Source organism: Gorilla gorilla, chromosome 1 (assembly GCF_029281585.2).
Source record: "Gorilla gorilla gorilla isolate KB3781 chromosome 1, NHGRI_mGorGor1-v2.1_pri, whole genome shotgun sequence".
Classification (NCBI taxonomy): domain Eukaryota; kingdom Metazoa; phylum Chordata; class Mammalia; order Primates; family Hominidae; genus Gorilla; species Gorilla gorilla.
In genome coordinates this window covers 222,808,922-222,834,224 of record NC_073224.2, presented here as the reverse complement: position 1 = coordinate 222,834,224, position 25,303 = coordinate 222,808,922, and the positions used below count along the sequence as shown (strand labels likewise).

At 52.0% G+C, this 25,303-nt stretch overlaps 1 protein-coding gene across 2 annotated transcripts in view; it reads right to left on the bottom strand.

Annotated features, from left to right (window-relative positions):
- PADI2 (peptidyl arginine deiminase 2) overlaps positions 1-25,303 on the bottom strand; it is a 52,704-nt gene that overhangs the window by 14,042 nt on the left and 13,359 nt on the right. Inside the window, exons 2-11 of one of the 2 annotated variants that reach the window (XM_055385943.2) lie at positions 24,031-24,214; positions 22,145-22,217; positions 15,028-15,089; positions 12,686-12,803; positions 11,545-11,670; positions 7,404-7,469; positions 5,678-5,856; positions 3,758-3,861; positions 2,886-2,997; positions 1,708-1,815 (exon numbers count right to left, since the gene is read on the bottom strand). In XM_055385943.2, the coding sequence (XP_055241918.2) occupies positions 1,708-1,815; positions 2,886-2,997; positions 3,758-3,861; positions 5,678-5,856; positions 7,404-7,469; positions 11,545-11,670; positions 12,686-12,803; positions 15,028-15,089; positions 22,145-22,217; positions 24,031-24,214 (1,132 nt within the window). The remainder of the gene's footprint in view (positions 1-1,707; positions 1,816-2,885; positions 2,998-3,757; positions 3,862-5,677; positions 5,857-7,403; positions 7,470-11,544; positions 11,671-12,685; positions 12,804-15,027; positions 15,090-22,144; positions 22,218-24,030; positions 24,215-25,303) is intronic. The other variant, XM_004024764.5, reaches the window with a different exon arrangement.

The following is a 25,303-nucleotide window of genomic DNA, read 5'->3' as shown; positions in this document are numbered from 1 at the left end:
ACAAAATCCAGTGGAGTCGGAGGATGTGGCTTATCCTGGCTCAGCTGAGAGGCTCCAGGGACAGCTGAGCCCATGGGGTAGATGGCAGCAGCTTAGCGCTTTCTCATCTTGGGGCCCCAGCTGGCAACATGGGAGCTTGCCAAGGCTGGGGTGCTGGGGCTCTGCAGCACCATACAGGTGGGCAGGTATGCAGCACAAAGCTGGGCCTGGTCTGGGCCTCAAGGAACAACGCAGCCTGGGGCCTTGGAACCAGGCCAGCCTGGAATACTGAAGGCAGGTGGTGACCTGGAAAGGCCTCGCTTCTCATGCCTGTGGCAACTGCTGCTGGTGGTTGGTTTGACTCTACTCATCATAGTGTTAGGGAAAGTGGACAATAAGCTCACTGAGGACAGGGCCCGGGGAATGATAACCATAACAACAGCTAATAATGGTCATTATATCAGACATGGCACTGATGCCTTATACAATGCCTTCAATCTTCACAACATTCTGTGAGACTGATATCATTTCTATCCCCATTTTAGATGAGGAAACTGAGGCTCGTGGAAGGTAATTGCTTGCCCAAGGTCACATGGCTGCTAAGAGGTGCAATTAGGACTCAAGACCGGGTCCGCCTGACATTCCAAAGCTCTGTGCTGACACCATTGGCTCTAGCATCTCCTTGTGAACAGGGCACTAGGTAAGGAATGTGGGGCAGAACAGGTGTGAACCTGGCACAGGGTCAGCTCTGGGCAGCCCTGGCGTCTGATAGGAATGCTGTCCTGCATGTGACCTTGGGATAAGTCCCCTGATCTATTCCAGTCTCTTGTTTCATGCCCTGTTCAAACCTCCCCCAGCCTGTTCAGGGCAGAAGAGTGCAGACAAAAGAAAGATTGATTTCGGTTCTGCCCTCACACACTAGGTTGTTGAGGGCCTAAAAGGGGAGTGAGAATGGCTTCCAGAATGGGAGGAGTCAGATGACTTAAAAACAAAGAAACAAAGAAACAAAAAACATGGCTGAGTACAGTGGCTCACACCTATAATCCCAGCACTTTGGGAGGCCAAGGTAAGTGGATCATCTGAGGTCAGGAGTTCGAGACCAGCCTGGCCAACATGGTGAAACCCCATCTCTACTACAAATACAAAAATTAGCCAGGCATGATGGTGCATGCCTGTAATCCCAGCTACTTGGGAGGCTGAGGCAGGAGAATTACTTGAACCTGGGAGATGGAAGTTGCAGTGAGCCACTGCATTTCAGCCTGGGCGACAGAGCAAGACTCTGTCTCAGAAAACAAAAACAAACACACACACACACATGCACCAAAAACCATAGCCTCAAGGTGCTGATGAACTTGGAAGCTGGAACCATGACTTTTGACAATTGCATAACTATGTTTTTTTCCTCTTTGAAACTTAACTCATTTTGCTGCAATTTGGAGGGGAAGGGCAGCAGCAAGGGCCAGGGCCTCTGGAACTAGGTCTTAACTCTATTTCCCTTAGTTCCCATTTCCCACTAGAAAACTCTCTATGTTTTGGAAAAACATCAGTTATCAGAGCAGGAAAGGACCTCAGAGGCAGCTATCCCAAGTGGACTCATTTTGCAGAGGAGAAACAGAGGCTCTGGGCAGCAGATGAATGTGTCAAGGCGGCCCAGGGTCTCCTGACCACTCTGTCTTATGAGAATCTCCAGGATCATCCTCCACCCCCAAGTGGCCCTCAGCATCTTACCAGGAGCTCCTTCACAGGGAAGTCCTTTAGGTTTCCATCTCGGGGGGAGTCCAGCACCACGGGGAAGCCTTTATGGGGGGCTTCGATGTAGCCAAACTCAATTTCATCCTGCAGGGACACCAAGGAGAGCTGTTAGACGAACCCAGGGGACAATTTGTGCACATGGGCAGAAAACTCGAGAAACACAAGAGCACAAAGGAAAAAGAACGTCTATCTTGTTCCCCATTCCCTGGTCCCCCATCCTCCTCCCCTCACACTGATGATGGCAGCACAGGTGTCCATAGGCAGTCTCTGCACATCACAAGCAGGTTTCTTACTGATATCAGCCCCATTTTTTTTTTTTTTTTGAGACAGGGTCTCACTCTGTTGCCCAGGCTGGAGTGCAGTGCCATGATTATGGCCCACTGCAGCCTCAAACTCCTGGGCTCAAGCGGTCCTCCTGCCTCAGCCTCTGAGTAGCTACAACTACAGGTGTGCACTACCATGCCAGGCTAATTTTTAAATTTTTTTGTGGAGTCAGGGTCTTGCTATGTTGCCCAAGCATGTCTTGAATTCCAGTCTCAGGCAATCCTCCCACCTCAGCCTCCCAAAGTGCTGGGATTACAGGTATCCACCATGCGTGGCCTAGACCTCATTTTAAAAAACACAATAACCAGGCGTGGTGGTGCATGCCTGTAGTCCCAGCTACTTGGGAGGCTGAGGTGGGAGGATTGCTTAAGCTAGCAAGGCGGAGGTTGCAGTGAGCTGAGATCATGCCACTGCACTCCAGCCTGGGTGACAGAGCGAGACCTCGTCTCAAACAAAACAAAATACACAAATAGCAAGCAGCATCCTGAATATGTTTTCCGTTGAGTAACAACTTAACTTGAAGCACATCCTGTATCCATATTGAGAGACTGGCTTCATCCTTTTTAGCGGTTGCACAGAACTTCCGGGAAGGCCGTTACTCAGTCCTCCACAGATGGACATTTAGGTTGCTTTGCAATCTTTTGCTACTACAAGAAGCAGCACTGTAGTGCACTTGTATGTTTATGTCTTTGTGCACATGTGCAGATATGAGCTGACAGAAGAATCCCCATCTGCAGAGCTGCTGGGTGCCAGGCAGTTTGCATGAAGCCAACTCTTCTTTGCCTGACCCGGGGGCCATGTCCTTCCCAGCCTGGACCTGGGCTCCTTACCTGGATCCAGCGATCGCCTCGGTTTAGGTACTGGAAGCAGACTTTCAGCTCACAGTTGGTTTTCTCCACAAGGTTCTTCACCTCTTTCAGGAACAGGTAATTATCCTTCATGCTGAGAAGTTGGGGGAAGAAGGAGAGGCCAGAGAAAGGGTGAGGAGGGGCCAGAGTCATCTCCCTGAGATGGTGACAGCAGCTGGTATCTCTGGGCTGTGCCGGGCAGATCAGTCTACACCTGTGCTCACGGCCACCTTTTTAAAGGCCGCTGGAATCAAAGGCCAAGTAAACCTACCCACTGATGTGGCGTTTGTCAAGGTCATGAACAAATAAAATGAGGAGGGGAACTCTCACCCCCACCTGTCCCAATGCCTTACACCTCTGACTCCACAGATTTTCAAATAAGAGCTCTGCCTGGCATGAAGATGGGATGGATGTGAGGTCCCCAAGGGTCCCTTTTGGGTTGCTAGCCATCTAATCACAGGCACTTTTTCCCTTGGTTCTCATCTTGCTGTTGTGGACCTAGCTCATAATAGGTGGTCAATAAAAGTTTGTTTAATGAATGAATCAGATGAGCTGCATTTCCACTGCATAGGAGGTTGCTAACTGCCTGGTAGAGGGTTAAGAGAGAGAACAGAATGGCAGCTATTATTTTTAGAGCGTACCCTGTGTGCTGGGCCTTGGATAAATGCTTTGCCTGCTTCATCTCATTTAATCCTCACAGCGACTCTATGATGTGGGCATTTCAGAGAGGCCAAGAGAGTTGCTCAAGGTAACACAGTGGTAAGTGACGGGGCCAGGAACTAGACTCATGTCCATCTGACTCGGCCCTTGGCCACTCTGCCACGCTGCCTCTCCAGGCTGGGGTCACCGCTTACCAGCACACAAACACCGACACGGGAGGCAGGATGTTGGGGGTCATGATCCACGGAGCAATCCGGAATATCACGGTGTCCGTGAAGATGGGTGTCAGGGGAATGTCCTGGGTGTGGGAGACAAGGTGTGGGGTATCAAAAGGTTTTGTCAGGTGCTTTCTTTGCCTGCCTTTCAAAGCAGGTGAAACCGATGACAGTGAATACATTTCCTCAGGACTTGCTGTGCACCAAGCCTGTGCTAAGTACTTTCACATGTGCCAATTCTTTTTTGCCTTCCGACCACCGCAGGAGGTAGATACTGCTATGATCCTCACTTTTCAGATGGGGAAACCGAGTCACAGGGCTGTTAACCGCCCAAGGTCACATGGTTGGTAAGTGGTAGAGCCACCCGTGTGCTTGACCACATGGTAGGCTTTACACCCAGGCAGTCAGCTGCTGAGGTCACACTCTTAACCACTGTCCTATCTTGTCCCATCAAACTTCTCTTCCTGAAATCGCCCCACAAAACAGCTGAGCCAGCCCCCCACCTCCCTCTGTTTTTGCCCTGGGCACCTTGCCCTTTTCTGTATGTGGGCATTTTAGCATTGTTTTGGGTCAGTTTTGCTATGTCCAGACTGTTTTGTTTAAGGAATGGTCAAGCAGCTTGCCTGGAACCCAAGGGAAAGTGAGGTCTGATTCCAGGGTTCCTTTGTGGGGCTGGCTTTCAAAAGATACAGGAAATGGACCCCATCCTTTGTGGGGAGGTACGGGGGCGGTGGGACTGTTGCACGGCTTGCCTTGCTTGCCATGGTCTGCCTTTTGAGTCTCTGCGGGTGCCTGAGAGATCCTGGGGGTCAGGCTGCCCTGGGCATGGGTGCCATAAGAAGCCCCATCCCCGTCCCCTATCCTGCTAGCTTTGCCTTTTCCACTTCCCAGGGAGCTTGAGGGTGCTTTGTAAGTAGAACCTTACAAGTTTGGATGCTCACAACCACCCCTGGCAGCAGAAGCTTTTGGACGTTCTGTCTTACAGATGGAGAAACTATGGCAAATTACCCTTAACTAAGGAAATTAACAGGAAGTTTAATTCATTTGCCTAGTGTCTTGTGGTGGTTAAACCAGGAGTTGAACCTGGGCAGTCTGCTGCCAGGGCTCATTCTCATACATCTCAGCTAGATCCAGCCTCACCTTTCTATAGCACCCATTGTATCCTTTCCCAAAGTGGCCCGGGGATAAAAATGAGGGGCTCTTGTGTTTGCGAGAGCAGCCAGGTCCCTCCTTTTTTTTCTGAGCGAAACAGGGTGGGCCTGAGAGGCTAGGGTCTGGGGATGAAAGGTCTTTGTGATAGAGATTCTTGTGAGCACAGCACGCCCTCAGTGAGGGGGGCTTCTCTAGAGGGACAGGACCTATTCTCCTCATCCAGTTTCTCCCCAAAGCAAGAGCAAGGCTGGCTGAGATGCCTGGCCCCAGGGTAGGGCACAACCTGAAACTGGGATTTGGGGTTCAGCCTGCAGTCAGAGTTGGTATAACCCACAGTTGGGGGAGGGGTCAGAGTGGGGCAGGAAGTACAGAGCGCACAGTAGGTGGTCAGCAAACCCCACCTGGGTGGCTGCTTAGAGCCTTGCGCTAATCAGCAGGACTCTGGGCCTTAGACCTAGGCAGGGAGCAGGGCAGGCCAGGACACAGGCGTGGAGTGTGTCAGAAAACATTGCCCACAGGGAATCTGTGGGGAGCAGGAGCAGCAAGGAGACTGATCCCAGGAGCATGGCTCAGAGGATCCTGGCAGACGCGTGCAGGCTTTGCTGGGGGCATCGAGGTCTCCTAGCCTGGACCCACCCCCTTGGCGCTTTGAGCAGGGTGGAGCATAGCATAGGAATGGCCCACTAGTAGGAGACCCACCCTGGCCCCTGGGGTTAGCCCCCTGTGGTGGAGGCCTGGAGCCCTCACCTGGGCCATGTACTCCAGCAGGCTGACATGGATGGAGACCAGGCCTGAGAAGCCCTCGTCGGGGAAACAGAGGCCTTCCACGAAGAACAGCAGCTCCGCGGAGCCACCCGTGTACTTGACCACATGGTAGAGCTTCCGCCGGCCCAGGATGTGGATATAGCGTTGGCCGAAGAACGGGTCTGGAGGGAAAAGGACCAATGTCAGACTCCCACCCGCATCAGAAAGAGGTCGGTGGGGTGGGATCACCGATGGGGACAAAAGGGCGAAGTAACTTGTCCTCTAGACAGAGAGAAAAGCACAAGCAGAAAATGCCACCAGAATGGCCATGGCTAGGTCATTGTCATTGTCTCAGCACTGCTGTGTGCTGGCTGTGTGGCGCTTTGCCAGACAGTCACCCTCTCTGGCTTTTGGCTTCCCCATCTATAAAATAAGCAAGCTCTCTCGTGAATGGCTGATAGGAAATTGCCAGCTGAGCAGTTAGTGGTGTCAGGGGAGGATGTAATTGTTTCCATTTCACAGATGAGGAAACCAATCTCAGAAAGGAGGAGTGGCTTGTCCAAAGTCAGACAGCCAGTAAATAGCTGAGCTGGGACTCAGATTCAAGTCGAATTCTGAATCCCGAGCTCTCATCCCGTCTGTATAAACAAACCATAAATATGCCCATTATACCAAAAATTCCCTCCATATCATGGAAGCCGTGTTGGTGTAAAGGCCAGTGCATGGGCTGTTCATTTTTGTGGCTGGGCGGAAAGACAGGTTCCTCCAGGGCTCCTGCCCTCCTGAAAGCTCCCAGTTTGACTTGTGCTCTCCCCTCTGCCTGAAACAATTGTGTCCCTTCTTCCTTCAGGCCTTGGTTTGTGTCACTTGCAACAGTCCAGCCCAGATTCCCCAGAGACAAAGCCAGGGGCTCTGTTTGGAGCTCCCACAGCCACCTGCCATCTCCATCGCAGTCTTTTTATGTTTGTTTGTTTGTTTGTTTATTTATTTATTTATTTATTTGACACAGATTCTTGCTCTGTAACCTAGGCTGGAGTGCAGTGGCGTGATCTTGGCTCACTGCAACCTCTGCCTCCTGGGTTCAAGAGATTCTCCTGCCTCAGCCTCCCAAGTAGCTGGGATTACAGGCGCCCACCACCACATATGGTTAATTTTTGTATTTTTAGCAGAGACAGGGTTTCATCGCCATCTTGGTCAGGCTGGTCTCAAACTCCTTGCCTTTAGTGATTTGCCTGCCTTCAGACCCCCAAAGTGCTGGGATTACAGGTGTGAGCCACCACACCCGGCCTCATCACAGCCTTTTTAAATGTGGGTGACCTGTGCGAGGGTAGAGACAGGCCCGGTGGGGCCCAGGGCCTGCCCGGCACATGGTCATGTTTAACAAATGTCTACTGAACGAACCAATGACTCCCACAACATTCCCTGTGGGAGAGACCAAGGGGGAATTTTCAGGCAGATTGAGAGCACATGAATCAGGCAAGGACCTTCGGGGAGACAGAGGTGGTCCAAATGCAGCCTCTCTAAGAGCAGTGCTCAGCTGATGATAAGATGGAGCAGATGTGGGAAGCGTCATAACGGCGGCTATGGGTGAGATCCAGCCTGGTTACTTGGGGTAGGGTGGGGAGGGCAGAAGAAGCACGGCGGGAAGCATTTGAGCAGAGGAAGGCAGCCTTTGAGATGCCCTTGCAGGGTGGCAGAAATGGGTGTGTTGGGGAGAGGAGATACTTGCATTGGTAAAGGCATGGAGGTAGGACCCTATGCAGTTCCAGAAGGAATTTCTTTATGCCCTGTAGAGCTGGAAGGGCAGAATCAGCCTCAGCTTAGTGCTTTCAACGACAATGATAATGGTTAATGACCAGATGCTCAAGGGTTAGAAAACATAAGCCGAATAGCCTGGCACAAACTAGGTGCTTGATTAAAACGTGAGAAGTAAGTGGATGAACCGCGAAGCCAGGGCTTGGGATGGCTCCTCCTGTGGGACAATGTGCCGAAATAGACCCTGGTTATAAATCTCACTAAGGGTGCTTCCCTTAGTGGTTGTGACTTCCAATGTCAGAGGGACCTTGGTTTAAATACTTCTCTGGCTTTACAAGCTATAAAACCTCAGGGAGCCGGGTACAGTAGCTCACGCCTGTAATCCCAGCACTTTGGGATGTTGAGGCGGGCGAATCACGAGGTCAGGAGTTTGAGACAAGACTGGCCAACACAGTGAAACCCCGTCTCTACTAAAAATACAAAAATTAGCCAGACATGGTGGTGCGTGCCTGTAATCCTAGCTACTCGGGAGGCTGAGGCAGGAATATCACTTGAACCCAGGAGGCAGAGATTGTGGTGAGCCAAGATTGCACCACTGCACTCCAGCCTGGGTGACAGAGTGAGACTCCATCTCCAAAAAAAGAAAAAAAACCAAGCCTCAGAGAATTCACTTAACCTCCCTGAGCCTCAGTTTACTCATCTGTTAAGTGGGAGATAATGATACCCACGCCACAGGGTCAATGCAAATGACACAGGCTCAGTAACTTCAGTAACCTCAGTAACCATGGGTAACCATCAGTAACACTGCTTGGACCTGTATTACGAGGATGTGAAGGAGTTTTCATTGAATAGTTTCCGAACAGAAGGCAGGGAAACCACGTCCCACCTCATCCTCCCTTGGGAGGGAGGAGTCCAAGAAATGAGGTGGAAAAATTCAGATACTGAAAGTCCCAAAGAATAGAAAGTGAGGTCCTACTCACCCAGAAACAATAGTGTGCACCCTGCGGCCCTGTCACTCAGTAAATTCAGATAGATTGGCATCATGAAAACATTTTCCTCCAGGCACTCGTGCCCTCCCATGCCCACAGGCCCCAGGCTGCACTTGAACTGATGCTCAGGGGACAGTCAGGCTTAGAAGCCAACTTGTCCTGGCAGAAGCCACACAGCCAAAGCTTTCCCAGGGCTCAGAGCACCTGGGGGGCTCCACCAAGGTCTGGGGTAGGAACAGGGATCTGGCCGGGGGTGGTGGGGCAGGTGGGGGATACGTTCTAGTCCGTCTGCCGGCAGCTTTCTCCCTCCCGATGTGGCCCGTGGCCTGTGATTCACAATGCACCTCTATTCTGGGCTGCTTTCTGACAGTTGGGGCCAGCTCCGGGCGGACTGATTTCTTGGTGGGAACAATTCAGCAATTGTCCCCAGGAGCCTCCTTACCCCGTCCTCCATCCCTGGCTCGGCGCAAACCCCACACTGAGCGTGGCCAGCTTTCTCTGCAGGAACCAACAATGCCGCTCTATTGAGTGGTCCTCGTGCCTTGGGCTGGGCCCACTGACCACCGTGACCTCTCTGCCCCAGGCATTGGCTGGCACGTGGTTTGCCTTAAACTTTCTAGCTACTTTGGAATGATTCCACTTCCCAGCGAGACTCCTTGATAGTGTGACCAGCTGATTTGGTTTCCCTAGGACTGAGGGGTTTCCTGGCATGAGGAGCCCTCAGTGCTAAAATAAGGAAAGTCCTGGGCAAACTGGATTACCATTTCCTTGTATATAGAGGTAAGGCCCCAGTGCTTGGTGTTTTGGGCAGAATTTGAGGCTAAGGCCATCACCAGGTCTTCCTAGGAGCACTGAAACCTTCTGTCCACTCCAATCATTGTAACTAACAGTCATCATCATAATTTCAACAAAAGCCATAATTGCCATTTATGGAGAGCTTTCCAAAGGCCAGCTACTGCACTCAGTGCCTGACACACCTTCCTCGTTAGATCCCCACCACCATCCGGGACACCCGGGACAGTCAGAACTCTTACTATTCTCATGCCACGTCAGAGATGAGCACCCCAAGGCTGGGGCTGGTGAGAAGACTTGCCTGGACCCAGAATTGTAGCTCCCTGACTCCAGCACTCCCTATAGGGGTCCTTCAGTCTCCAACCCAGCCCCCTGGCCTTGGGGAGAGCTGGTCTGACTCTACCAGGACACCTGACATTCGCTCATCCACAGGGGTGCCTGGAATTTGACATAACTCCAAAGTGTTTGCCTGGAAGAAAAAGAGACTGTGCTCCTGGTCAATTATCTGTCATCCTTTGCTTGTGTGCATGTGTGTGTGTGTGTGTGTAAGAGTTTTCACCCAGTGACCCAGTGTCAGCATTATTGGGAAACTGTCTCTTCTGGGTCCCCACTGTCTCAGTCGTGGCTGCTCCCCACAGGATGGGCAGCCCAAATAAGAGGCTCCAAGGGACATTCTCAAAGCCTTTGTGGTAGTAGTTCCTCTTTTTTCTTGTCTGCTCAGGACCTATCTCAGATGGCAAGTGACGGGGAGGGATGAGATTATGGAATCAGACCAGTCCACTCCCTTTAGCAAAAAGAAGAAACTTCTAGATAATGTCCAGACATCATTATTTGCAACAGGTCTCGTGTCACGACACCAAGGTCAAGAGGCCGAGGTTGAGGTCCTGCTTGCATCCCTCCTGCTCCCACTGGTGATCCCATCCTCCATGACAACCCTGGCCTGGATGGTGTCAACATCAACATCTCCGGCCCCCTGCGGCAGCGGAGCCAGCCTGACTCTGGGCACATTCCAACCTGTGTGAGGTCACTGCTTGGAGCCCAGGGTGGATCAGAAGGACGACTGGTATTGGGTGGCTGCTGGCCACTGCCATCCTGGCTAAATATCTCCCTGATGTGAGAGTCCAGGGTCCCTACTCACCTCATGGTGAATGCCCTGGATCTAGTGGGCCTGTCTAGAGGTGGGTCCAGGGCTGGGCCAGAGATCCTGGCCCCCCTAGGCAGCTGGGCATGCAGAAGCCTCCTCCCGCCACCCCACGACCCGCCTTGTACCATGGCAAATTGCAATGCCGACTATTTTGCTGAGGGAGCTTTTAAAATACATACATCATTATTATGACAGTCCCTTGCATAAAACCCTCTAATGGCATTCCATTGCACTCAGAATAAAATCCAAACCCAGTCTGCATGCTCTGGCCCCTGGCCCGGCTCACTGACCTTGACTCCCAACCCTGCTCTGGGCTTCCATCTGCTCTTCCCACACTCCAAACTGGTCTCCTTCTCCAGGCTTTGCAGATGCTGTTCCCTCTGCTTAGAACACTCTTCCCTCAGCTCACGAGTGGCTGGTTCCTTCTTATTGTTCATCTGAGTCTCAGCTCAGATGTCACCTCCTCAGAGAGGCCTTTTCAGAGGCACCCATCTAGTGGTGCCTCTGCCCTGCCATTCTCCTCATTTATTCTATTTCATTTCCTCCAATTGTGGTACTGATTATGTCTCTCTTGCTAGACTGGCAGCTCCTTGAGGGCAGGGTGTGATTGTTGTGTTTACTGCAGAGATCTCAAAGCTGAGAACAGGGCCTGGCACCAAAGGGCTCAACACATATTCACAGACAGGGTGAGGCAGAGCCGGCAGCTACGAGGACTAGCTCCAGGGCAGGAGCCCGTGCCCTACACAGTGGGGGCCCAGGACACCTGTTGCCATCGAGAGGAGCAAGGGGTCAACTCTTCGAGGGTGCCCACTGCATCTTTAGGGGGTCTTTGAAAGTCAGAGATGGCAGAAAATACCTGAAGGTGGTACCTGCCCTGCCTCAGGTATCCCGAAGGTGACATGACTCCAGAAAAGAAGTGCCCAAATGCCCTTCCTCCCCTGATTCGTAGGGAGGAAGGGCCTCTGGGTTCTACATAGACCCATGTCACTCCAGACTCCTTTGAGAGGAGGAGCGATGTGTCCCCATGGAGTCTTTCAACTTCACGGGACAACAGCATTGCCATGTTGCAATCACTCAGAGACCAATCCAGGTCTTCCCCAGGCACCTGCACCTGTGAAGGCCACAACTGCTAAGGGGAGGAGGGTAGGTGGCTAGAAAGGTCTGGGCTGGGCTGGGCTGGGGTCACTCACTCTCCACGTAGAACACGCCCACTTTGTCTGAGTCTGACATGGAAATGTACAGAACTATCTCGTATCCGGCGGGGAGGCGGTCGGGGCCTTTGGTCCGCAGGATCATCTGGGACATGTCCTTGAGATCTGAGGGACAGAAGGTGAGAATGAAGAGATCTGCTGCTGGAGCCTCAGCTTCCCAATGCCTTTTACTTTGATAATCAGGAAAAAATCCCCATGGATATGTATTATGGAAACTATAGAAAAGCATAAAGAGGCTGGGTGCTGTGGTTCACACCTGTAATCCCAGTGCTTTGGGAGGTTGAGGTGGATGGATCACTTAAGGCCAGGAGACAAACACCAGCCTGAGCAACATAGCAAGACCCCATCTTTACAAAAATAAAAAAAATTAGCCACGCATGGTGGCATGTGCCTGTAATCCTGGCTACTCAGGAGGCTGAGGCAGGAGGATGGCTTGAACCCAGGGGGTTGAGGCTATAGTGAGCTATGATCATGCCACTGCACTCCAGCCTAGGCAACAGAACAAGGCCTTGTCTCAAAAAAAAAAAAAAAAAAAAAGAAAAAAGAAAAAAGCAAAGCATAAAACAGAATAAAAACCAGTTGTCATTTCCAACACTAGAGATGATTAACCTTTTGGGAATTTCCTTCTGGTCTATTTTCTTTTTATTCTTCTTCTTTTTCTTTTTTTGAGACAGAGTCTTGCTCTGTTGCCCAGGCTGGAGTGCAATGGCATGATCTTGGCTCACTGCAATCTCTGCCTCCTGGGTTCAAGCGATTCTCCTGCCTCAGCCTCCTGAGTAGTTGGGATTACAGGTGCATGCCACCACGCTCAGCCAATTTTTGTATTTTTAGTAGAGATGGGGTTTCACCATATTGGTTAGGCTGGTCTTGAACTCCTCACCTCATGATCCACCCGCCTTGGCCTCCCAAAATATTGGGATTACAGGTGTGAGCCACCACGCCCGGCCCTTGTCTATTTCCTATGGTTTTGCCTTTGGCTTTAAGCAAGAGCGGGAATTTGTGTCCACCATCCCCAGGAGGCCTGAGTCGACACCTGCCTCACCCTCAGCCCAGCCCAGGACTGGGCATGAATCTTTTCACTCCTCCCATCCTGCTCCCCAAGTGCAGGGCCTGCTGGCACCTTCCTTGCTGTAGACCTTCTCATCACGGCAGTCCTCCTTGGGCAGCCAGGGTGTCTCTCGGTCACAGTTCACCAGCAGGATGGCCCCCTGGCCCTCGGGGCCCCAGGTCCAGGATGCCTACAGTGGCAGGAAGAAAGGTCAGTGCCCTCTTCTCTATGCTTGTATAGACCCCATGGGACACCGGAGAGATAGCCCCAGGATAAGGGTAAAGAGTAGCTGCCACCCCCTGGGGCAGCTGTGACCTGGCAAATGTGAATCTCAAGACTGATGTCCACAGAGGATGAATGTGGGCATCAAAGGCAAGTTCAATAGAGGCACAGAAACAGGAAGGCTGACTGAGGCATTTATGGGTCTCCTGTCTGGTGCGGCTGGTGTCTGGTGTGGGTGGAGGCAGGGAGGTGGAGGCTGGCCAGAGAAATGAGCAGACAGACATTCTACCATGGGTCCCGAGGTCCCTAGGGGAGCTCAGGAGGAGACGCCTGGATGGATGCCACCCAGCTGTTTCCAGACACGCTCCTGGTGCTCCGAATGGGACCTGCATGGTGCTCCACTTTCTACACTGCAGCCATAGCACTGCTAGAACAAACTCGGGCCAGACTGTGTTGCTTCCCTGCTTTAGGCCAGGTCAGGGGTTCCCGGTTGAGTTGGCATGAAGCCCTGATTCCTCGCTGTGGCTTGGAAGGCCTGGTGAAACTTGCCTTCCTCTCTGTCTCATCTCCTCCGCCTTGCCCCTCGCTCACTCTGCCCCACCCATCCCGGCGCCTTTCTGCTCCCAAAAGACTCAAGCTCCCAGGCCTTTGCCTATGCCAGTCCCTCTGCTCCTGTCCTGCCCCTTTCCACCTGGCCCACTCTACCCTTCCTCGGTTACAGCATGACTGTCTCTTCTTCCTGGAGGCCTTTCTGATTCTCTAGGACAGAGCAGCTTCCCCGGGTCCACACCTGGCCCTGTACACATCCTTTTTGGGAGGACTTAGGACAACTGTGATGACACAGCTATCCACAACACTCCATATTTAATGTGGACCATGGGCTCCTTAAGGCCAGGGCTGTGTTTCTCTTGTTCTTTCTGTGTCCCCTGGGCCTGACCTGCTCCTGGAACATAAAAGATGCTCAGCAAATATTTATGGGATGAGTGAAGAAAATGTGAAAACTTCACCGGCCCAGATTTAAAAATTCTGGCCAAGTTCAGGCTCATGGGGATCGTGTGACTTTCCCAAGACTGCACAGCCCCTTGGGGGAGGTTGGAAGCTGTCTCCCTGGGGCTGCTGGGTTTCAGAGGCCTCTGTGGAGTTCATTCTCATATGGCTTGGCCATAGACTCAGAGAATGAGTGTGCAGGGCTGGCCCTGGTCTCAGGCAAGCCTTGCTCACGATCCTAGAAGAAGGGACTTCCCCACATGGCTGAGAACCCTCTCCTGACCTGCAGAGAGTCAGGGTAGCAGGCTGCTAGGACCCAGGCTTCTCATCAGGCTGTGTTTATTTTACTTCGTAAGTACCCCTCTATGTATACTTTACCCTAGGCTTCAGAGTGTTATTATAAAAGTCACATATGCCCATGGCAAAAATTGAGATAATACAGAAGGGCAGAAAATGGAAAGCAGTTAGAAGCGACAGCCTGAATGTACACAGAGCAAGACTGATGGAACCTAAAAACTAGGTTGAGGGAAAAGTACAAAACAGAATGAGATGGAGAACACCATGCTGTCTGCACAAATTAAAAATACATGCACACCAACCACACCACATGCCTCCTGAGAGTCACCAGAGCAGAAAGAGACACATTAAACCCAGCAAAATGGTCCTCTGTGGGGGAGCAGAATGGGAGTGGGGAATGCAAGATAAAAGAAAATAAGTAAATGAACGAGGGAACAAATGAATGAATGGTGAATGAATGAAAGAATAAATAGAAAGAGGAGAGGGGCTGTGCATGCACCAGCAGAGATAATACCGCGCCTGGAACTGAGAATGATGAATGCGACCCTCTGTCCTGAGGGTCTGTCTCCCCCACCTCCCTAGTCTTAAAAGAACAGGCAAAATAATAAGAGCAAATGCCTTCACGGTGCTTCCTCTGTAGTGGGCACCTTTATCCTTCCCAGCAGTTCCGTGAATTGGGCGTCCCCATCATGGGATGGAGAAACTGAGACTCAGGAGCCTGCTCTGTTGCCGTCTCTAGGAGATGCCTGAGCTCCTCTGTGGGTTCCATCATTGGTATGCTGTGTGTCTGGGAGCCTGTCTTGGGCCTCAGTCTCCTGAGCTGTGAAATGAGAATTGCCTGCGGGATCTGGGGCTGTGCCCTCGGAAGCCCTGGGTTCAGGGTGGTGCCTGCCCTGATAGCTAGGTACCTTCTTTGGGTTGTTCTTCTCCACTACACCATCCCGGTCTGCGTCCACATCCAGGGAGATCTCTGGGGAGAAGAGACATGGGTGAGTTGCTGAGCCTGCCAGGCAGGGCAGGTCAGGGGCAAGAGGAAGACCTGTGGGATTTGGGTGCGTCTCAGCCATTCATTTGGTCACGGGAAAGAGAGGACCTCGCTGACGTCATCTTATGCAACCCCCTGCCTCAACATCCCACTACCCACTGGAGACCGTCAGCAGACACTGTGTGGACCTCGTAGCTTACGGCTGTAAGAGCTGCCATCGGGGAGGTCTGGGACCTCCTACCACTTCATTGTTCTGGCTGGGGGTTGGGGAATGATCCTCGCTGCACAGATCTGGATGCCTCAGTTCAGAGGTGAAGTCGCATGCCAAAGATCACATAGGGACGCTAGTAGAACTGGGGTACACAGTGCGGTTGATCTGATTCATAGTTCATATTCTGAAAACTTAACAGGGATAGCATTCCCGAACTGCCTTTCTCAGTCTACCCGGGCATGCGCATAGGTGTACACATGTGCACCTGGGTGTGCGTGTCTCTTTCTCTCCCAGAACTTCCAGTGGTCTAGATCCCACCTTCAAGGACTGAGGGTTTTACTGTGGGTGGGAAGCTGTCTCTAACCCCTCTTGGTCTGAGGGCACCTGTGAGTCTAGATGGAGGATCCGGGGCCAGGCCCCCACGTATCCCTTCTCTTGGTGAAGGGACCTTCAGCATCCCTAGGCCTGCCATGGAGACAGGCTTTGTGGAGACTGTAGGGAAGTGAAAAGGTTTAGTATCAGACAAGGTGGGGTTTAGACCCTGGTTCTCTGCTTATAAGCTGTGTGACTTTGGGCAGGTTAGAGGACCTCTCTGAGACCCAGTTTCGTCACCTGTAACATGGGGCCCTTCCTGGTTACAGCAGATGCATTAGCTGCAATGGAAGGCACTACTGACATTTTTGAGCCAAATAATTCTTCGTGTGGGGGCTGCCTGTGCATTGTAGGATGTTTAACAGCACACCTGGCTTCTACATACCAGATGCCAGTAACATCCCTCCCAGTCGTGACAGCCAAAAATGTCTCCAGATATTGTCAAATGTCCCTTGGGAGGCGAAATTGCCTTGAGTTGGAGACGGACGGGGTCGAGTAGGGATGTGGTTGGGAAGGTGTTGGGAGTGTCACACACATGACATGTGCCGGTTCCAGGTCCCCAGAGCTGCCCGAGTGGGCTCATCTCACGCTGAGCACGACTTGGACCTGGTGGGTGCTGGGTGGTAATGAATGCATTCCTGGTTAGTCCCCGTGGCAGGCACACCCTCTGCCTGGAGGGCATGGAAAGGAGGGTCCTGGCACACGAAGTGCACTGATGTCACCCTTCTCTGGGCCAACCAAGCCCAGAGTCCAGAGATCACATTCAGGTCCTCCCTTTGCCTATAGCCTGCATACCCTAGACCTGCATGTGACTCTTCCAGTCTAGAAGGAGGCTGCAAGGGCGCCTGGCCCTTGAGAGAGGCAGTCTTCTGTGTCCCAGCCTCTGCAGCTGTGCGGTGAGTTAGGTGCTGTAAGGCATAATTTGTAACCTCCTCCCTCCGATCGCATTCACTCCACATTTCACTGCTGGGGAGCTACTGCTCCGGGAACTGTACTAGGCAACGGGCAATGGAGGCACAGCACCTGCTCTCAAGGCGTCCACAGTCCCATGAGATGAATAGCATTGCTCCCGTTTCACAGGGCAGCAAACCCAGGTTCAGAGAAGCCACTTGTCAGCAAATCGGGCTGGTAATCTGGGAGGCTGGTGCAGGATAAGGACCCCAGGGGAAAGAAGGGAAGGCGGTACCACCAGGGGCTGTTAAAGAGCCTGGGGTGCAGGGGCAGGAATAATACTGGTTTTGGTTCCTGGACCTTTGTGAACTTTCCAGCCAGTCACGCCCACTGAATGCTGCCTTTCAGGGAGCTGGCTTCCTGAAACTCCTCCTTAGGAAGGAGCTGCAGGTCCAGCCTCTTTAGGGAGCCACTCTGTCCTTTTCAAGGTAAAAATTTCTCCCCTGCGGGCATCCTGCTCTGCAGCTGCACAGCGTTTTCCATGGTGTGTTCTCTCGGCCACTCCAGGGGAGGCGTGACCACCCCCACCCCCTAACGATACAGATGAGGAAACCCAGGCCCCCAGCAGGGAAGTGACCACCGAAGTTCCCAGAACGCAGAGCCAGGCTCTCAGCAGGGCCTCGGACTCCAGCTGCCTGCTCTCTGCTGTTCCCTGCAATGAACCCAGGCTGACCTCCCTGCAAGCTGTTTCCAAAAGCCCAGCCCAAAGTCAAAGACACAAGACTTGCTCCCTTGAAGGTCATTTCCAGAGGAAGTGCCCATTTCCCCACCTTGGTAGCCCTGCGGCCTTCGTCTCTAGGCCGTAAGGTGACATTACATTGGGACTCCTTGCGGCGAGTCCATTAAAGCAGTGGGGCCGTGGGCTAGGAGAGAAATTATGGTGCAGTCTACACTGCTTTATTTCATTATGAATTCTTAAATGTAAACATTTTATTCATGCAATATTTGGACATAGTGCAAACAAAATCAAATAAAATAGTAACACACTGTTTCTAAAGAAAGACAGCAGTTCCTTGTCCAGCCCTTCTTCTCAGCTGCCTGAGGCAACCTCTCTAATACTAACTACTCATGCTTATTGCGATTTCCTGATTTACTGAATTCAGACAGGTTTCGTTACCTTCCTGTTATGAAATGTGGGCATTTCACAGTGTGGCTCCCTTATCGTCCTCCCAGCCTCTCACAGGGCTTCATAACTCCTCTCTGATGACCCATGACCTGTCCCCATAATCCACTGAAATGACCTTCTGGCCCCTTCACCCTCAGAGACCCCCCAACCTGTAGTCATGTCCATGGGACTTCGCCCCTGCAAGGCTTCCCCCAATGTCTGATTTAACTAGATTCCAGTGGGATGCTGCGGGTAGGGGCAGAGAACAGGGCTGGTGTGACCTGCCCAGAGCATTGCCTCTTGCGATGACTCTGCCTTCCCGAGGGGGAGGAGGGAGAGGACCTCTGCTTCAGGGCCTCCAGGCTCCAGACGACATTTCCCAGAGGCTCTGGATCCCACCTCAGTTCCCCAGAATAGCCCCAAGGCATCAGGTGTCTCCTGGGTGTGGGGCAGATTGACGGGAAATGTCCCTAGGATTGGGTTCAAGGCAGTCTGCCCTGAGAATGAAGACACTGAGGCCTCAGCTGTGACCGAGAGGCACAAGCATTTTGGAGGGTCGCCAGAGAGTGGCAGGGTGCCTGGCCTTCTTGCCTTACTAAGCAGCTTGAGATGTTATGGGAAGGAAGGACACCCTCCCCCACAGCCAATCGGGGCAAGTATCCCAGCCTCTGGGGAGAAGGCATAGGATCAAGCCCCTTAGGTTGATGTTAAAATTTTCTGGGGCCCGCATATGTGTACTCCTTCCACTGCCAGGACCTCAAATAGGGTGGGATTCTTCCTCCCTCCCCACACCTCACCTCTTGCTCTCCCCCATCCCTCCCAAAAAAATGAAGTCTTTGCATATCAACCCTAACCAGGGTCTTGAAGGTCCTTAGGGATTAATTAGCTCAAACCCCTCATTTTATAGTTTGTAAAAAGTGAGTCCTAGTGGGGGTGGCTACTTGTTAAGGTCACACAGCAAGTCCTTGGCAGGATTGGGACAAAGACCCAGAGCCTGATTTGGCCAAAGGAATCATGAATTTGCTCCCAAATCCCAGAAGGAAGAAGGAGAGACCATACATTTCTTTAACTTCACCCAGGCAGAGAGAAAATGTGGCCACCTCAAGAGCAAGGGAGAAAAGCAGGCGGAGCATTGACTAAGCACCCACTCTGTGCTGGGCCCTTTGCACACAGCATCCCACTGAATCCTTGTAAACACCATGCAAGGCTGCTCTGTGAAGCGCATTTTATAGATGAGGAAGCCAAGGCTCAGGGGGATGATGTGACTTGTCCAAGGTCACAAGCTGGCTGGAGAGGGCAGAGAAAGATCTTAGGCTTACTTCTGTCCACCCTGAAGCCAAGGCTCTTTCTGCTCAATGTGGACTCAGGATAGGACCAGGGTGAGAGAGATTCAGATACATTTTTGTGCCCAGGGGACAGTCCCAGCATCTCAAGATATTGGGGTGGGGGGGGGGCTTGCCTCTGAGGCGCTGCCCCTGAGTGACTGATTACTCAGGATGAGGGGCTCAAGGGCTCCTGGGGCAGATGCTCGAGAAAAGAGAAGACCTAGAAGGGACAGAGAGAACAGTGGTCCCCCAGGGAAACCAGATTTTCACCAGGGTCTCTGTTGGAACAGGAAACAGAAGTTCAATGGTGTTAGTTTCTCATAAAGCTTTCTTTTTGCAATTGAATGACTGTCTTTTATTCTGTTTTTTGTTTTGTTTTGTTTTGTGTTGTTTTTGAGACAGAGTCTCATTCTGTCACCGAAGCTGGAGTGCAGTGGCACTGTGTCAGCTCACTGCAACCTCTGTCTCTTGGTTTCAAGCAATTCTCCTGCCTCAGCCTCCCGAGTAGCTGGGATTACAGGCGTCCACCACCATGCCCGGCTAGTTTTTATATTTTTAGTAGAGACAGGGTTTCACCTTGTTGGCCAGGCTGGTCTTGAACTCCTGACCTCAGGTGATCCGCCCGCCTCGGCCTCCCAAAGTGCTGGGATTACAGGCGTGAGCCACTGTGCCCGGCCATGACTGTCTTTTATTCTGAGATTATGCCTTGCCTATTTTGTAAGAGTTAAAATGATGGTGATAGTTGATAGCAAATTTTCTTTTTTTTTGAGACAGAGTCTCGCTCTGCCGCCCAGGCTGGAGTGCAGTGGCACCATCTTGGCTCACTGCAACCTCCACCTCTTGGGTTCAAACAATTCTCCTGCCTCAGCCTCCTGAGTAGCTGGGACTACAGGTGCGTGCCACCACGCCCAGTTAATTTTTGTATTTTTAGTAGAGATGTGGTTTCGCCACATTGGCCAGGCTGGTCTCAAACTCCTGACCTCGTGATCTGCCCACCTTGGCCTCCCAAAGTGTTGGGATTACAGGCGCGAGACACCGCACCTGGCCACAAATTGTTTTATTAATGTATTTTTTTTCTTTTTTTTTGCCAAGCATCAAAGTTGTTAGTGTTCTCATTTTTTGGGGGGTTGGGGGAGGGGACATTTGATTGGCCCATGGAATCTAAATATCTGGAACTTGTGGCAGTTAACTAAATAATTATTAACAGACCTCGGAAGGATGAACTCGGTCACTTGTCGTGGGCACATGTGGCGTCTTTTGGGACTCAGCCATGCCGCCAACTCTGAGCAGGCTTCCTCTAAGCACAGCTTTGTCATCTCCTAGTGAGGAGGAAAAGTCCAGTCCTGCCTCCTTATAGACCCTTATTTTGCCATCTATCCTAAGTCTGTCTTGCTTTGGTGGAAGTCTTGTTAATGGTGCAGTCAGCCTTCTGGGATCATCCTCATTTGACAGGTGTCAGGCCCCTGCCCTTCCTGCCCCCGTCCTCAGGTGTCCCTGTCTTGGTGGGATTAGGTTTCCTCAGGGACTGTCATCTGAGACTGCCTGGATGCTGTGTGCATGCAAGGTTCACACACGTGCCAGGGCTCAGTACAACCCAGGAGTCTTTGTTGATCATCTGCCACCCTCACCAAGGTCATCCCGAGGTTCCCTACCCCATGGCTGGGCACCTCCTTGGGGCAGAAAGAGGGACGGGGGACCAGCAACCAAGCCCATTTGGGAATTAGCCAAGAATGAGAAGGGCCCTGCTGCTAAGCCTGTTTAAGCAGCTGAGAGCACAGGGCTAGAGAGGAAGGGGCTGGCTTGGGAGTTGGTTGTATCTTGGGGAGATTCTGAGACCGCCCCCGAGAATGTGGGATAACTGGAATATTGGCATCTCACCAACCATTTTCTGGAGATGTGGCTGCAGGCAAGTATTTGTTTTACCTTTTCTGAGCCTTGATTTTCTCATCTATAAAATGAGGATGATAATAATAATATCTATCCTTGGAATAGTTGGAAGAAGAGATTGAAATCGTGACGGTAAAACATTGAGTACTGGAGCCTGGCACACCATAGGTGCTCAATTAATATCAGGTGTTTACCATTCTCCCCCTCCTCCTCCTCATCAAAGTGCCCAGTGCAGCTCTAGACACAAGAGCAGGCCTGCAATAAGCAGGCCGCATCATTATTTTTAAAGCACTCAGCATGCAGTTGACTCTCAATAACTGGTAGTTCCCTTCCTCTGCCATGTGGCAACTCTGTCAATGTTAAACCAAGGCTGGATGAACAAAATGACCCTCTGAAATGTCCTCTTGGCTTTAACATTCTATGATTAAAACATGAAATAAAATACCATAAAAGTAATGCCTCAGTTTCAGGGGGTGGAGTGATGGAAAATTCAGATGATCACAGCCAAGGGTCCTGTACAGCCAGGCTAGGCTCCACCTCCCTGGCATGCGGGCCTGGCACCCAGCGCAGGGCAGTGTGATGCAATGGAGAGAACCTGAGACAGGGATAATTCTGGGTTCTGGACTCAACTTGCCACCCAGTTGCTGTGTGATGTTGAAATAAATTCCCTAACCTCTCTGGGCCTCACCATCCTGTGGATCAAATGAAGGACTTGGGTTAGGTGAGTTAAGGACCTGGAGGCCGCATCTCTGCACCCTCAGGGCTGAATCTGGGGAGAACCAGGGGGCAGCTGGGATTGTCAAGAACAGCTGCTAGTTTTATAGACTGTGGCCATTCCCCTCGCCATGAGGGGGACACTCTTCTCCAGGCTGCAGGGGAGAGGCAGGGGGGAACACACTTCACCCTTTTCTTTTTTAGGGCCCACAGAGCCTGGGAAGGGGACCTTGACACTGGTGGGGGGAGTTGCTGATGGATCAGGGAGTGCCTCTTCCTGCAGATAAGCCCCCACCCCAGTATGGAAGGACCGGGGTGGGGCACATGTGACATCCCTCCCCAGGCCTGTGCCATTCAGAAGAAGCTCCAAGTGCCAGGTCAGCCACACTGAAAACAGCCTAAGTGCCCCAGAGAAGGACAACAGTGCCAGGCCCTGGGTGATGAAGGCACTGAGACGGCAACCATGCCAACTCACCAATGGCCGTGAGGAAGAGCCCCGCCTGGTCGATGGGAATGCTCCCTTCCTCGTCATAGTAGTTGACGGTGACCTTGGTGGGGAGGGGGCACATGGGGGTAGAGAGAAAAGAGAGCAGAGATCACGGATCACAAGCAGGAAAACCTGAAGCAACTGCTGTCCCTCACAGCTTGTCAAGCCAACCCTCTCCAAACATCAGAACCCTCTCCTCCAGGAAGCACTCCTGGGTTGGTGGGCGGTTTCCCTCAGGTAACTGAACTAGACTGTGGACTCCCCTCCTGCTGGCTGAGAGTGCAGTTAGGATGCTGTCTACCTTCCCGTGCCACTGTGTGCATTCTGCTGCCTGGGGTCCCCCATATCTGCCATGTTGCACGTCTAGTGCCCACTGAGGGGACAGGGCTGAGGCTATTTTCTTTGGACCATGTTCAGTGCCATCACTGTGATGGGGCACACGGTAAAGTTCATAATTACGGAACCCAGCGAGGAGACAGTTCTGGTCTCAGCCTCACCACTTGGGCAAATCACCCATGGATGTTCAGCACCCCATTTTACAGATAGACCAAGGACACTTGTGACTGTAAGCTCCAATGATTCTATGGTTCTGAGCCTCTAAACTTTCTATCACTCAGCTGTCTATAATTTTCATCCTTTACAAAGCCATCATTCCATGGTCTAACCTCACAACATCCACATGGCTACCGAGCACTGGAAATGCGGCTATTCTGAACGGAGATGTGTTATAAGGTGTAAAACTCACACTAATTTTAAATTGGGTATGGAAAAAGAATATAAACTACCAGCCTGGGCAATATAGTAAGACCTGTCTCTAAAAAAAAAAAAAAAAATTAGCTGGGCACGATGGCAGGTGCCTGGAGTCCCAGCTACAAGGGAGTCTGGGGCAGGAGGACTGCTTGAGCCCAGTAGCTTGAGGTTGCAGTGAGCTATGATTGCACCACTGCACTCCAGCCTGGGCGTCAGAGTGAGATCCTGTCTCTTAAAAACAAACAAACAGGCCGGGTGCGGTGGCTCACGCCTGTAATCCCAGCACTTTGGGAGGCCAAGGTGGGCGGATCACAAGGTCAGGAGATCAACAGCATCCTGGCTAACACGGTGAAACCCCATCTCTACTAAAAATACAAAAAAAAAAAAAAATTAGCTAGGCATAGGGCGGGCGTCTGTAGTCCCAGCTACTCTGGAGGCTGAGGCAGGAGAATGGTGTGAACCTGGGAGGTGGAGCTTGCGGTGAGCCGAGATCGCGTCACTGCACTCCAGCCTGGGTGACAGAGGGAGACTCCGTCTCAAACAAACAAACAAACAAAAAACAAACAATTTTGTTAATTTTTTTATATTGATAGCATGTCAAAATGATAATATTTTGATAGATAGGGTTAAGTAATATATATTAAGACAATTAATTTCACCTGTTTCTTTTTGCCTTCTCTTTTTTTTTTTTTTTTTTTGAGACGGAGTCTTGCTCTGTTGCCCAGGCTGGAGTGCAGTGGTGTGATCTCGGCTCACTGCAAGCTCCGCCTCCCGGGTTCACGCCATTCCCCTGCCTCAGCCTCCCAAGTAGCTGGGACTACAGGCACCCGCCACCACGCCCGGCTAATCTTTTGTATTTTTAGTAGAGACGGGGTTTCACTGTGTTAGCCAGGATGGTCTCGATCTCCTGACCTTGTGATCCACCCGCCTCGGCCTCCCAAAGTGCTGGGATTACAGGCTTGAGCTACTGCGCTCGGCCTCTTTTTGCCTTTTCAATGTGGTTACTGCAGAACTGAAAATGACACGTGGCCCACGTGCAGTTTCTATGGAACAGGGCTGGTCCACCCTGCCTCTATCCTGGCATGGTCCCGGGCCCGCGGAGGCTGGACTTCCCGCCGTGGTACCTTGTCGCTGCTGGCCTCGGTGCTCGCCTGGCTCATGGTGACCCGCAGGGTGGTGCTGGGCGAGAGAAGCCAGCGCTGCTTGCCATTGGTGGCCACCTCCTCAGCCTCCCCATCACGCACCACCTCCACCCACACGTGTTCCGAGTGCTTCAGGCTGAAGGTTTGGGCCCCGGCTGGGGCCGCGCTGTGGGGAGAGATGAGAGAGGGTTAGGGAGAGCCCTGGGGTAGGTGGGATGGGGGGCTTCAAGAGGAGACTCCTGCTTCCAGCACTTTGGGAGGTCAAAGCCCGAGAATCACTTGAGCCCAGGAGTTTCAGACCAGCCTGGACAACAGTGAGACCTTGTCTTTACATAAATTAAAACATTAGCTGGGCATGCTGGTGCACGCCTGTGGTCCCAACTACTTAGGAGACTGAGGTGGGAGAATTGCTTAAGCCTGGGAGGTTGAGGCTGCAGTGAGCTATGATTGTGCCACTGCACTCCAGCCTGAGCAACAGAGCAAGACCCTGTCTCTTCTTTTTTCTTTTTTTTTTTTTGTGTGAGGCGGAGTTTCACTCTTGTTGCCCAGGCTGGAGTGCAATGGCACAATCTCGGCTCACTGCAACCTCTGCCTCCCAGGTTCAAGCGATTCTCCTGCCTCAGTCTTCTGAATAGCTGGGATTACAGGCATGCACCACCACAGCTGGCTAATTTTGTGTTTTTAGTAGAGACGGGGGTTTCTCCATGTTGGTCAGGCTGGTTTTGAACTCCCATCCTCAGGTGATCCGCCCGCCTTGGCCTCCCAAAGTGCTGGGATTACAGGCGTGAGCCACCACACCCGGCTCTTTTTTCAAAAAAGAAGACTTCTGGAGGGGCAACGCTGCAAGGGCCCCCACAGGTAATCTGATCTGGGAGACCCCAAAGGAGCCAGCTGCATTGCAGTCACCTGGCTGTGAAGAGGACATCTGTTGAACATGAAATCTCTTGGGCCAATCTTGCACCTCCTGAGTGTGAATGTACGAGGGTCGGGCCTGGGGATCCGAATTCTTAACAAGCTTCCTAGTGCCTCTGATGGGAGGCCAGTTTTGGGAGCCACAGGGTCCTGCGAAGGTGGAAGATGGAGACCCAGGCAGGAATGAATTTGCTCCACTAGCAGAGCTGGGCCTGGAACCCTGTCTCCCTGCCCAGGGTAGCTGAGTAAAGTACTGAGTCCTCACAGGGATGGAGCCCAGTGCCTGGGTCCTAACAGGGCAGAGGTGGGGTGTCTCTTGTTACAAAGATCCCTTCCTTCCTGC